Source organism: Myotis davidii, unplaced genomic scaffold (assembly GCF_000327345.1).
Source record: "Myotis davidii unplaced genomic scaffold, ASM32734v1 scaffold69, whole genome shotgun sequence".
In the NCBI taxonomy this organism is placed as follows: Eukaryota; Metazoa; Chordata; class Mammalia; order Chiroptera; family Vespertilionidae; genus Myotis; species Myotis davidii.
In genome coordinates, this window is record NW_006300363.1 from 2,959,508 (window position 1) to 2,973,556 (window position 14,049).

Genomic DNA, 14,049 nt, shown 5'->3' on the forward strand with positions numbered 1-14,049 from the left:
CTGGGTAGAGAACAGAGGCTCTGAACTTCATGTGGGTCAGGATCCTCCTCTGAGGAGCCTCATCCCAGGAAAGTACACATATGATCAAACAGGTGTAAACGTCAGGTGGTTTCAGAAACTCTGAAACTCATCCACAGCACACTGTTAAGTGGTCTTCAAAAGGGAAACCCAAAAGGTAGGGCCAAAGAACAAAATGATCCTCTTCTACCAGTAGGCTTGGCGAAGGTTAAGCCCTTTGCCTGCTGGGTCCATCTTTGGATTTTGTGGGCCCTGAAATTGGCCAGCTAGTAGCACACACCCATGGTCAGCAAAGTTGCTCCCGTTCTGTGTGATACCCACTTTGCTCAGTTTGTTCATTCTTTAGAAACCCTTCTGTGAACAGCTATCCCTGTCCCGGGAGTCTACAGATGCACCAGACCTGTCCCTCCCCTGTGGATCTTCTAGAGCAGTCTTGGAGTTTCCCAAGAGCTCATTCTCCAAGCCTGTCTTCTGCGTTCTCCACCAAAAGTTAATAGCAATGTAGCCCAGGCCCTGGGATGAGCTATTTTTATCCAATTTTAATCAGATATTTGAGGCACAGTTGTCTCTCAAGGTTTTATCTATTAGCAACTTATTTACTTTGTACTGAGTTTCACCTGTAAAATACATGTATTTTTGTAGTGGTAAGTTTTGAGTTACTGCCATTGAAGCTTTTTATTACTTAAAAGCTATAGATTAAATATAACAAAACCGATTTCTGGAAAGTTTAATATCACCAAAAAGAAAAGTGAAAAAACAAAACATTTTCTACATGGCTGTTCTTTCTTCCTACAGAAAGTTTTTGTCATGCCAAACATGGATGATGTGTATATCCCTATAATGCACTCAGCCATGGACCCTCGCTCCACTTCCTGCCTCCTGAAAGACCCACTCGTGGAGGCTGCTGACCAGCTGTGATGGGTAAAGACCTGACATTGCCAGTGTTGAGATCTAGATCCAGGTGTGGGGTTCTTGGCTGCCTGTCTGCTGTAACACAGGCCTTTCCTCACCACAGCTTCTGCCCTCTGCCTGCCAGTGCCCATTCCACTGTGAGGTGTCATTCCATGCATCCAGCAACTGGTGTCTGGATTGCCTACTGCAAAACTTTGACTCAAAGGAGATTGGAAGAATCAAGGTGGATCCAGAGGTTTTGCGACTCATACCATGGCTTTGAGTCGACCAGTTTTTGTGGCAGCAAGAGCACATTAAGAGCAAAGCTACAATTGGAAGGCTTTCTTCCCCTTGTCTCAACTCCAAAGCTTTTCCTCAGGCAGCCAGAGCACAAGTGGAACATTTTCTCCTAGTTTATGTGATGCAGCCCTCCGCATTTTGAGAATGTCAATGTGGTACCATGTGGAGGGTGGGGAATGGAATTTTGTAAACGATTTCATTGGTGATAAAGATATGCATAGCAACTTACTTTTCTTCATATTAATTTGTCTTGGAAGCAAGTAGCCATAGAACATACACTGACACAATATCAAACTATCCCAAGCCTTTTACCAATGATATATAACCACCTGGTTCTAATCCCAAATAATTTCCTGACAGCACATGAAAACGTTAAACACGTCATGACCAGGTCACCGTCTTCTAGTGTGCTCCAGGAAACTTTACATAGGTATGCAAAGGCTTTGCTCATCTAGTTTGGGATCTATTGTGGTCAGTTTCCTTTTCTGATGACCCAAACTTAACATCTGTTATCACGAGTCAAGACCAAAAGCCTGCTCATCAAACACTACATATCTCAAAATTAATGTGACATTTCTTCAACGTTGCCAACTTTAATTTGTGCATTTGTGTCAGAATGTTTCGTTTACAAGTGTGGAGGCCCTAATTGTATAATTTGCTTTGAGAATTTAAAATTTGTTTAAAGCTGCATTCAACATCAAAATTACCTTCGGTAACTTTTGATAATTTGTGTACTAATAGTGTTTTTTTAAACAGCACCCTGCCTGAACATGACTTTAAAGAAATTGATATATTGAAAAAAATACCTGAACCTTTACTTGATTACTTTAATTGGACCATTAACCATTTGACTTAAATTTGACCATCCCAGTCAGTGTGCTGTTCCAATTTCTCATTGTGTAGGCCAGTTTGCCAGTCAGTCCGCATGTCTTGTTCACTGGTCTTTATCATTTCTGTGCAATAACTAAAGGCAGAAGACTAGATGCACTACTGTGTATTGTAAAGAGATGACACATGACTGTACCCTATTGCACTTAAAATATTAGATGGGGGACTTAAAATTGCTTGCATTCTTTCACAAAATAAATCTCATGTCAAATACTAGATAAAGGCATCTGTTATTTCTACTAAATCCTAATTAAATAGGGACACGTGGGCACTATTTCCTGGGTGATCACTGGACCAGCATTCTTAAGGATCCCAGGTAGTCACTCACCACACCCGACATGAGTTAAGTGCTATTATCCTTAATCCACATTTAATCTGAGGGGAACAGTTTTGAACTGTATTGCCTAGTAGTCTGTTTCTTGGGGCCCCCTCCAGGTGCCAATGCAGTTTACTCTGCACCTGTGCTTCCTCCTACTCAGAAGTGATGCAGCTTAGACTGTTCAATTAGAATCTGGATTACAGCCCTAACCGGTTTGGCTCAGTGGATGGAGTGTAGGCCTGTGAACTGAAAGGTCCCAGGTTCGATTCCAGCCAAGGGCATTACCTTGGTTGCGGGCACATCCCCAGTAGGTGTGCCGGAGGCAGCTGATCTGTTTCTATCCTTCTTTCCTCTGTGAAAAATCAATAAAATGTATTTTTTTAAAAATCTGGATTACAAAGGAATGACTGTGCAATTATCAAGGTGCCCATGTTGTGCCCAGTAAACCATAAAAATCTAACCTTCACAGCTACACTGTTGTAAGCTGTTTAGGCTAACTGGACTGGACACTTTCACCCAACGCTTTAGCCCCACACCATTCAAACAAGCAGTTGGTCCTTAAATTTACACCTTAGCCAGATTAAATCCTTCCACATCACGACTGAAGCCGGTTCCTATCGAATACACCACGCCCTTAAGCTGCTCAAGGCCACAGCCCGTCTCTTTCTCTACCGCCACGCACACCGCGGTTAACTTCACGTGCATGTCTGTCTCACTGACGGAGAGCCGGGACTGCAGGGCAACCACGGGAAATGCCGGGGCGGGGGGGGGCACTCGGTAGCAGAGCCTACAGGATCCCCAATGTCTCCTTAGGGCATTTCAACCTCAGCCTAAAGGCTGGGTCAGTCCAAACCCCCGGAAAACCCGACCCCGACAGAGCGTGCGGCCGTGTCGCTCGCGGTTAAAAGGGCCGCCGGCAGAGCGCCGTAGGCCCCAGTTATGCGCAAGCAGCTGCTCTGGCGCTGCAGCCTGACCCCCGGCGCCACACGCAGGCGCAGCGGGGGCTCAAAGGCAGCGCGTCACGACAAGAAACACAGACACCAGCGGTAGGAACAATCTGTTTTATTGAGAGCCTTCAGGGAAGGGTCGAATAGCTGGGAGGGCAACGGATCCGACGTCCTCGGCCGGCCGGACCTGCAACGAGAGCAGGGGGTAAGCGGGCGCGCCCCCGCCGCCTTGTTCCCTCCTCGCCCCGCCGGCGGCCAGGCTCAGACTCTAGTTCGCATCACCCTTGTCAGCAGTCTAACACGTGCTTTGATTGATATGTCATCACCGCTGGCCACTCGCCTCCCACCCGGCTCCGGGGCCCGAGTACCCGAGGCCTACCCGCCACAACTCACCGCACAGACAACCTCACCTCGCCAGTTTACAGCCGCCGAAAGACGGAGGCGTGCCCACGGCTTCTACTTAAAGAAGCAGGCAGGGTGCTTGGGCGGGCCCTACTGTTATTAACCAATAGCAAGTCAAACTTCCGGCCACGTGCCTGGAAAGTGTCCTAATGATTGGCCGTGCTCGCTGAGTCCGCCAGAATATAGAGTGGTTACAAGCCAACCATGGAGCTGGGAGGCTAGGAGAGTCCTGAATTATTCCAGATTTCTTTCCAGGTCTCGGTGGCGGGCTGGTAATTAGCGCGTCTCTCTGTGGCCCACAAATCTTTACGAACAACAGGACGCAAGTAATGCCTAATTGTCTGGGATACTCTGTGCCAGTAACTAGGTTCGGAGCTGTGGCTACAAAGGTGGCAAACGAACCTTGCCCCTCAATTCACTGTAACCTTTTCCGGTAGAAAGAGCTTGTGTGGGGGAAAGGAGAATGGTGTGCAACCAAATCAGGATAGAGTGATGAGTTCCTCTATGACCTTGGTCACTTACCCTTTCTGAGCCTCAGTTTCTGAAAAAGAATATCCAAAAAAAGTTGTAATGATTAAGGGGATTAATGCCAATCGCCCGGTACATTCTGAGTGGTAAACAAATATTTGTTTTTAGGGGACTTTTTTGATGTGGAAAACGTATGTGGTTCTAATACTTTAATAAACTCTAAGATAGCAGCCTACTGTGGAAGCCCAAAGGAGAGAAGGCCTACCTTTAGGAAAGTTAAAAGTTGCTAAATATTGAGCTCATACTGTGAGCCAGGCACACTATTCACCCTTAGACATAGGAGTATGACCCTGTGCTCTAAGAGCTTCGTTGACTGGGAAAAGGAACAGTAAACAGTCACAATTTCTGGTTATCTTCATTTCCTTCCTATGTTTTCCTTGGGAATTCTTTTTTCCTCTTAATAAGGGAAATGTTTTTTGGTGTGTGTGTGTGTGTGTGTGTAATGAAACATTTCAACCTACGAGTTTGTAGTTGAATGGGCCTCTTCTTTTTATTTTTTACAGTCTTTAGTTAAATTTTAAAATTCCTATTTGATTTAGAGCAGTAATTATTTTGGCAAGTGTTTTGTCACTTCTATATGACTTTGTTGCTGTTTAAACGTGTTATTAATATCAATATTTATTACAGTGTGGTAAAGTTTCTACACTATTTAAGTCTATGTGGGAAATGTATTTAAGTTTTTTGAACTAGAATATGATCTATTTTTATATATTCCACAGATTCTTGAAATGAAGATGGTTTTACTATCATCTGCAAATTTTGACATGAAATATTTATCAATTCAACCTTAGCTGTGTTGTAATTATATTGTCCATATCTCCGTATTTTATAGTTGATTGTGAGTGATGTGTTGATTGATAGTGATGTTAAGATTATGCTTCAAATACCAAATGCTGGTGAGAATGCAAAGCAACAAGAAATTTGCTCCGTTACTGTTTGGGAACACAAAATAGTACAACCATTTGGAAAAGAAATCAGACAGTTTCTTATAAAAGTTAAACATGCACTTACTCTATATATGACCTAGCTGTCCCTAGGTTTTTACCCAAGAGAAATGGAAATTTATGTTAACACAAAATCCTGTACACAAATGTTTATAACAACATTATTCATAATCCCCTCCCCCCAAACTGGAACAACCCCAAAGTCCTTTACTGGATGAATGGTAAGCAAATTGTGGTACATCCATACAATTGAATGCTACTCGGCAATAAAATAGAATAAACTACTGATGCATGCAAAACTTGTCAGAGTCTCAGAAGCATTATGCTGAGTGAAAGGAGCCAGACTCAAAAGATGGTATGATTCCATTTATAGAACATTCTAAAAAAGAAAACTATAAGGATGGAGAACAGATCAAAGAATTTCCAGGAATTGGGCAGGGGAGGGGAGAGGAGGGGGCAGCCAGGTGGGGTAGAGATATGACCACAAAGAGCAGCACGAGAGCATTTTGAAGGGTGATAGAACTGTTCTGTATCTTGATTGTGGTGGTGGTTACAAGACTTTATGCATTTGTCAAAAACTAGTAGAACTGTTCACCCAAAAATTTATTTTTACTGTGAAATTTATATATTAAAATTAGCCCAGCCAGCATGGCTCAATGGTTGAGCATCGACCTATGAACCAAGAGGTCACGCACGATTCTATTCCCAGTTAGGGCATATGCCCAAGTTTCGGGCTCCATCCCCAGTGTGGGGTGAGCAGGAGGCAGTCAATCAATGATGCTCATCATTGATGTTTCTATCTCTTTCCTTCTCTCTTCCTCTCTGAAATAATAAAAATATATATTTAAAAAAAATAAATTGTGCTTCAGTCATTTTCCTTGATTTTTTCTATTATTCTTTGTTTTGTGTATTTTGAGGCTAGGTTGTTTGTCTCATTGTGGTTGGTGACTGATAACATTTCCATTGTGGATTACATATATTTATGTATGAGACAACACACTAAACTATTATGGTTTTTGCCTTGAATTCTAATTTATATTACATTAGATTAGCAGTGCTACTTCTGTCTTTTTGTGTGTGTGTCTATGTTTGTCTGATAAACTGTCTATTTATCCCTTTATTTTTAACCTTTCTATGTGATTTTGGTTAATGTGTCCTTTGTAGTAGGCATATGGTTGGATTATAGTATTTAGCTCAATCTGGTAAGATATTCCTTTTAAAAATTCATTTAAAAATTTTATTATGGACTTGGTTGGTGTGGCTCAGTTGGATGGAGTGTCATTCCTGGCACCAGAAGGTCACCAGTTTGATTCCCATGTCAGGGCACATGCCCCAGTTGCAGATTTGGTCCCCAGTCAGGCAGGGTGTGTGCAGGAGGCACCGATCCATGTGACAGTTCTCTCTTTCTCTCTCTCTCTCTCCTCTCTCCTCCCTCTCTCCCTTCCTCCCACTCTAAAAGTTTAATAAAATTTTTTAAGTTTTATTATGAAATAACTCTGCATACAGGAGTACATATAAAGTGTATGTATGGTTGAAGATAATTAATAACTGAATATTCTATACTTACCACTTAGTTTAAGAAAAATGGCATCAGTAACTTTGAAGTAACTTTCATCTCTTCTGATTCTTCCTCACTCAGAGAAAACCACCATCCTGAATTTTGAGTTTGTCTTGTTTTGCTTTTCTTTTTAATTTTTCTTCATATTTTGTATATTATTTAGTCTTGCTTGATTTTGAGCTTTATAGAATATATATAGAATATACTGTATAAATTCTTCTGTGGCTTGCTCTTTTTATTGCTTAATATTGGTGATGTTCATGTTATTGCATGTAAAGCAACCAGTAATTGTAGTAATACAACCAAGGTGGCATTTCAGTACGCAGTTATTCTGCATTTTACACACCTATTCTCTTTATATTAGATGTTTAAAATAGCTTCCAGTTTTTACTATGATAAGCTATTACAAAGCTACTCCGAATATTCTTGTGTGTGGATAAGTTCCTCTAGGGTATGTACATAGAAACACAATTGCTGTCTGGTAGGGTAGGCACATTTCCAACTGTCTAGATAATAACAAATTATTTTCCAAAAATAATGCACTCCCACTTTGGCCTACACCCTCCCCAATTCTTGATACTGTCAGACTTTATATAGTTTGCCATATGGTCAGGGTAAAATGGTATTATAATCAGCCATAGGCCAGGTGTAGTCATATACATTGTTGATTTGGTGCTCTGAGGAATGCTGAGCCAGCATTTCAATCAGGGTTCATTGATTTAAGTTGCCCAACTCAAACTAGCTGGGGTGAAAGGGGGAGGTTTTGTTAAATGGGAGGAGAGCTGGGCAGCCTGACCTCGAGCCAACTAGAATCAAACTCAAGCTTGTCCAGGGCTCCCTGACTGCATCCATGCTTCTCTCTATCTGCCATCTTGCTTTGGAATTGGCTTTCTTTGCAGGATGGAGGAGGCTCCTGGGCCTCACACCTCCTGGCTTTGCCACTAGAAAGGAAACGAGGCTCTTTTCATGGTTCTAACCGGAGTCAGATTGGGTACAAGCCTACTCATGGGTCATGTAAAGGTGGCCAGATGGGTAGCTATTTTGGTTATCTATTACTGCACAATAAACCACTCTGTAACTCAGTGATTTAAAACAACAGCCATTTTATTGTCACTCACAGAATGACCTGAGTTAACTGGACTCAGCTGGGAGATTCTTGTGCTCCATGTATCAGCTGAGGGCACCTAGGGGCTTGCCTGGGCTGGAACATTCAAGATGGCTCAACCGGGTGTCTGGCAGCTGGGACCTCAGCTGGAGCTGTTGATTAGAGCAACTCCTTTCTCCACGTGGCCTGTGTCTGGATGGCTTGGGTTTCTAAGCTAGCTTCCAAGAGGGAGCATCCAAGAGTTAGTATTCTAAGAGGAAGGAAATGAAGCTGCCAGGCCTCTTAAACCTGTGATGAGAGGTCCCTGAATATCACTTGTGCCCACAACGAGTCACAGGCCCAGTCCAGAGTGAAAGCCAGGGAGCCCTAACTGGTTTGGCTCAGTAGATAGAGCACTGGCCTGCAGACTAAAGGGTCTTCCGTCAAGTGCACATGCTTGGTTTGTGGGCTCGATTCCCAGTGGGGGGCGTGCAGGAGGCAGCCCATCAATGATTCTCATCATTGATGTTTCTATCTCTCCCTCTGCCTTCTCTGAAATCAATAAAAATATTTTTTTAAAAAGGGGGGGAGCGTGGGGGTCCTGGGCACATATGATTCCGGTCAAGGGCATGTACCTTTGTTACAGGCTCCTCCCTGGCCCGGACCCTGGTCAGGTGTGCAAGCGGCTAACAATCGATGTGTTTCTCACACATCAATGTTTCTATCTGTCTTTCCCTCTCTCTTCTACTCTCTTAAAAAAAAATCAATGGGAAAATATCCTCAGGTGAGGATTAACCACAAAAAAAAAAAGTGAAAGAGAGGAAAATAAGCTCTCCCTGTTGATGGGCAGAGCAGCATGTGGATAGAGGCAGAGAAAGGGTTATTTGGGGCCATCATTGAGTGGCTTCCACAATAGAGTAATATGATTGGGCCAGCCTGCGTAGATGCCCGCTAGCGGGCAGACAATAAGTCTGTCCACACCACTAGCACATCCGCTCTTGCAGAGCTGGCCCCAATTCCTGTTTACTTGCTCCCTCTGTGGTCCCAGCAATGAGAACAGCCCCTTGAATGAGGTAAAGGTCTGATGAACTATTGTTGAATTCCTTCTCTTCAGTCTTCTTGTTTGTATAACTGCACCAGTCAGATGCTTGCCATTCTGCCTTGGCAAGCTTTGTATCTGTCCTCTCCCCTCTTCCTCTAGAGATGAACAATCTCCTAACGGTCTCTCAAACGCCTGCCTCTTCCCCTAACTCTCCCCTTGAAATGCAACTTCAGCCCTCTCTCACTCTGCTGCCTATTAGAGAAAGCCCAGCCTGACTGTAGTGCCCCCACCTACTGACCCATCCTGCTGCCTTCCCAGCCCCATCTCCCGCTGCTCCTTTGTGTAGATGCCAAGCACACGCTCAGTGATGAGCCAGCTTGGGCTCCCATGAAGCCACACAGTGCTTTCCTTTCCCCAGCCCCCTGTTCAGGTCCTCCACTCCCCCTAGGGCAGTGGTCGGCAAACTCATTAGTCAACAGAGCCAAATGTCAACAGTACTTCTTCAAAATAGACTCGCCCAGACTGAAAACCGACTTCTGCGCATGAACCACGAAGTTTCAATCGCGCTGTACGTGCGCCCGCACATGGTATTTTGTGGAAGGGCCACACTCAAGGGGCCAAAGAGCCGCATGTGGCTCGCGAGCCGCAGTTTGCCGACCATGGCCTAGGATATCCGTTTCTCTGTCAAATCTGACTAAAGGCCCAGCACAGGCACCACTTCTTCCATGAAGCCCTCTCTGCTTTACCCTTCTCACCCCCTTCCTTCCACCAGACCCTGTTCTTGAACACCATAGTTCTATTTCTGAGTTTATTCCTGCCTTCACACACTTTTCACAGCCAGCCTATATATTGGTTATTTCTGTGTATGTCCTATCACCTTTACCAACTTGCAGACTCTTGTGATGTTCTCTCGTGGTACCAATCCATGTACTCAGAAGCCCTTAGTGATGTTCATTCAAAGAATGAATGAATGGCCTGATCAATGTGGCTCAGTAGTTGAATGTCAACCTATGAACCAGGAGGTCAAGGTTCAATTCCCAGTTAGGGCACATGCCCTGGTTGCGGTCTCGATCCCCAGTGGAGGGCATGCAGGAGGCAGCTGACCAGTGATTCTTATTATCGATGTTTCTCTCTCTCTCTCCCTCTCCCTTCCTCTCTGAAATCAACAAAAATATTTTTTTAAAAAATGAATGAATGGTAATTCATGTAGTCATCTCCAAAATGAAGCTGATGAAATTGTAGCTAAAGTTCCTTTCTGCTCTAAAATTTGATTACATCTATGAATGAGCTCTCCTAAGGAAAAGGGGATAGACTGGGTAAGGTATACATATTAAGCCTTGAGAAACACAGTCTGGAAGGAGGAAAAAGAGACAGAAAATGGTAATATTCAAAGTGGAAAAGTTCAAGAAAAGGGAACTATTAACATACCCGAACTGAAGAGAGGCCTATGGAAATAAGATCAAGCATGGCCACCGAGATTTTATAAAAGGAAGGACGTTTATGAGCTGCTTAAGAGATGTTTCCAGAAAGTTCTGAGGAAATATGCCAGACTCCAGGGGGTTAGGAGGGACTGGCCAGTGAGGAAGTGGCACTCTGATGACACTGTTTCTGTATTGGTGCTGCATTGGGCCTTTGAAAATAGTAATATATTGGTAACACTATGGACACCATGGTGACAAATACACTTGGCACAGATGGGTGTGAAACAGAACAGCTCAGAGGCAAGTGAAGAAATACTCAGGATTGGACTGAACTACCCACAGGGCAGAATCCCCGAATGTCTGCTGTATTTCTTACATTCTTTTGCACAACCCTCAGGTAAGATCAGGAGACTTACATGTCATTTGAGGTAATGCTCTTTGTCACCACACATATGTATAAACTTGTCACCACACATATGTATAAACTTGTCCCAGATTGGGACACGCACCAATCTGGGCTACTGCCTACCTACATTTACAGGTCACACAATGTTACCTTGTCATAATGCTGTGCGAGGGGCAAGAATAATAACCAGCTAGTGGTGGAACACGTTCTAGCATCTGGGCCGCCTAGACAAGCTCTGAAGTCATATGGGTAGCTGGATTCTAATCCAGGTTGTGCCTCTCACTGGTTGTGTGCTACCCTCTCAGTTATTAACCTTTTCAAATTTCAACGTGGCCTCTGGAAAAATGGGGCGAGTAACACCCACCTCAGAACTGCTGTCCAGATAACATGGGATGATCCCGTAAAGCATGTATTTCTGCACATTTCCAAACAATCGAGAACACCCCATAAATATTAACTGCGATGATAAGAAACACTCCCTTTTGTGATACAAGAAAGGGTGTAGTAGGTTCGGTTCTACGGCAAAGAGAAGTGGTTCGGAATGAGTGTCACATCTTTTCAGACCCAATCATCCGAGAACAGGAAGAGTTCTATTTGCTTAAGAACCAGAGTGCTCACTGTGGCAGTGGCTTTTCTTCAATTTCCCTTAAACATGAGGACACGAAGGAGATAGAAAGTTAGCCTGCTACCAGGCACTCTCGTTTCATCGTCTCATTTCTCCCACAACTGCCCCACCTGTGCTGTAAGTTCAAGTCTGGAAGCCGCGGCAACAGCACTGGGATCACTAAAAATAAGCCAGAGTCCATTCATTCTCATAAAGATTGTTCCTTTGAGACGTTACTGAACTTTCAACCATGACCTCCCTTTTGGATTTTACCAGCTTTTTCTTTCAAAGGGAGCTACCCTCTCACTAAATAGCTATCTGCAAACCAACATCATAATCATTTTTAATGAAATTTTGAAGGGTTTTAAACAGAAAAGAGGCATAAACTCTTTCAAAGGTAGGTCATAATTTGTTCCACCAGAGGGCGACATTTGCTAAAATAAATAAAAGAGACAACGCATAGGGATGAACACCGGACATGGAGAGTAAACTGGATCCCAGGATCTTGGCACCCTTAGTCACCTGAGGAAACTGGAAAACACACAGCCTTTGGGCTCCACCCTGGAGATTCTGAATCAGTAGGGGAAGAGAGCATGAGAAGGTGTTGGAAATCTGTTTTTGTAAAGCTCTCCAAATTTGGGAACAACTGTTTCAGAGAGAAATTAAAATAAGATTTTAACTACATTTCTCCCACCATTCACCATCCAGATATACTATTCAGGTCCTGCTGATGTATATATTTATATATATATTTTTACCTTGGTGCAAGAAGAGGGTTTATCTTTACAATAAGATCATGATCTTTGCCTGGTTTAGAGGTTGCTATTTAATGAAACTTCCAGAAAGGTATTCTATATGGGAAGATCTACTCCAAAGGCACCCTACAAAATATTTCCACTTCTGATGGTATTTATCAGCAATGCCAGTTTTTGCTTTATCAGAAGTAAAAAGCTGTTTGAAGCAATGCCTGGCTGTGGAGCAAGATTATGGACAATGCTGCCATAAATAAAACCAAAGCTTATCAGTATGAGTTGCCAGTCAAGTGAACTGCATACAACATATCCAGTGATTAAATGTAAGAACAACCTAATTGGTCCATAAGAAATTCTGAGAGCATATGACAGTGCAATTAAGGCCTGGGGGTGTTAGGTCCAGCTGAGTTCAAGATATATATATATATATCCACCTGACAAAGCTCCTTGAAATGAATTTTTTCCCTTCTTTATTGGATCTTTAAAAGTGATTTATGAGTCAAATTGAGGTTAAGCATTCCCCTTTTTGTTTCGTCCACTGGTGCTAACAAGGTCACAGTGACATTTTGAATTGTCAAAGGCTGCCAGAGTTTCAGTACAGAAAGTTCCCCCATCTCAACTTCCTCTGTTTGAGAAAAAGCACCAGAGGAGAAGGCATGGGAAAGGGGTGTTTTTTAGTCAAACTTCTTTCCTAACTCAAGCATGTGGTCTTACAGATCCTGTTGTCAGCTTGCAAGCCGGGCAGGTAATCATTAAAGGGCTCCTCCCTGGGCACCTGGCCACACTGCTTGGGAGTGATGCAGCCTCTGTTTTAACCCAGCTCCCCGCCAATCCTAAACCTCTCTCTTTGCATTTAGATGTGCAGATAACACTTTTCAAAACGCGTCTACCACTTTCACAGTGGCCAAGACTCAAACTGCTCTGGACTCTTGGCATTGGTAGGGATTAGTCCCTTGACTGGCCTCGGAGTAGGGGTTGGGAATGGGTGACTGTTTACAGGATGCTGGCTTACTTCAGACATGCCTGTGTTACAGTCAGCGAGTGTTGGTCCTCAGTGCACACGGACCAGATCCGGGGCCAGTCCCCCACTGCTTTGCTGTTTTCTCTTGCATTGCTTACTCCTTTCTCCAAACTCTGAAAAATCGTAGGTTTTATTATGAGCTGGTTGGGAAAAATTAGAGAAGTTACTTACCCTTTTTCTCCTAAGATCTATTAGTGTCTTGCTCCGACTCTCGGTTGACTCATGACAAACAACATGTCCTCTGTCTTCTCTTCCAAGTGGAGGGCAGCATGGGACCGAGTGACCACACAGCTGCTGGGCTCTTTAATTTAGGCTAATAGCCCACAACCGGCAAACAGAACTCGTTTGGGACCTCAACACACCCACTCGCTCCGATGAGTTGTGACACGTGTCATCCCAAGCTTCAGGAGGCCACAGATGCAAATGCCACGTGAACACCATGACACCAGCAGCCGAAGTGAGTTCCTTTTTTGGAACTGATAATTTTTGGCAAATGATTTGGCCACGGTTTCTTCCGAAAGGAACTGATGCCTGTTGGACATGATTTGAGGGGGGAATTCCTGAGGGGGGAAAAAGAAAAAGGAAGAAAGGCCTTCCGACTAGCTGAGTGGCAGCTGGAGGCCCCCAGGACTGTGGAGTCAGCGACAAGGGCGCAGGCAGAAGCGCTGGATTTGCTGGCCTCCCGTCAGCTGCTGCCCTCGCTCCGGAGGGCGCCGGCGATTCCCCAGCGGCGGGAAGACCAAGCGGGGGCTCTGGGCAGCCGGCACCGCCTGTCTCCTGGCCTTTCCCCTGATCAAGTCTGACTCAAGGGGTCTCTCGGAGGGATGAGCGGTACCTCCTACCTCCTGGGGGAGGGGGTGCGCTCGCGTGGCGAGGCTGCCGGCCTTCCCCCGCACCCGGATAAGCTCCCAGCCTCGACAGCCT

General features: G+C 44.3%; 1 protein-coding gene and 1 long non-coding RNA gene across 3 annotated transcripts in view; one reads left to right on the forward strand and one right to left on the reverse strand.

Annotated features, from left to right (window-relative positions):
• TEX2 (testis expressed 2) overlaps nt 1-2,313 on the forward strand; it is a 53,409-nt gene extending 51,096 nt beyond the window's left edge. For both annotated transcript variants that reach the window (XM_006776703.2, XM_006776704.2), the window contains exon 11: nt 814-2,313. In XM_006776703.2, coding sequence (XP_006776766.1) covers nt 814-936 — 123 coding nt within the window. In that variant the 3' untranslated portion in view covers nt 937-2,313. The remainder of the gene's footprint in view (nt 1-813) is intronic.
• A 1,148-nt stretch (nt 2,314-3,461) lies between these two features.
• On the reverse strand, nt 3,462-3,767 carry LOC107185138. The gene is made up of 2 exons (XR_001516058.1): nt 3,646-3,767; nt 3,462-3,550 (listed from the first exon to the last, which is right to left on the reverse strand). It is a non-coding gene; the product is annotated as an uncharacterized LOC107185138 (long non-coding RNA).
• Nucleotides 3,768-14,049: the final 10,282 nt, after the last annotated feature.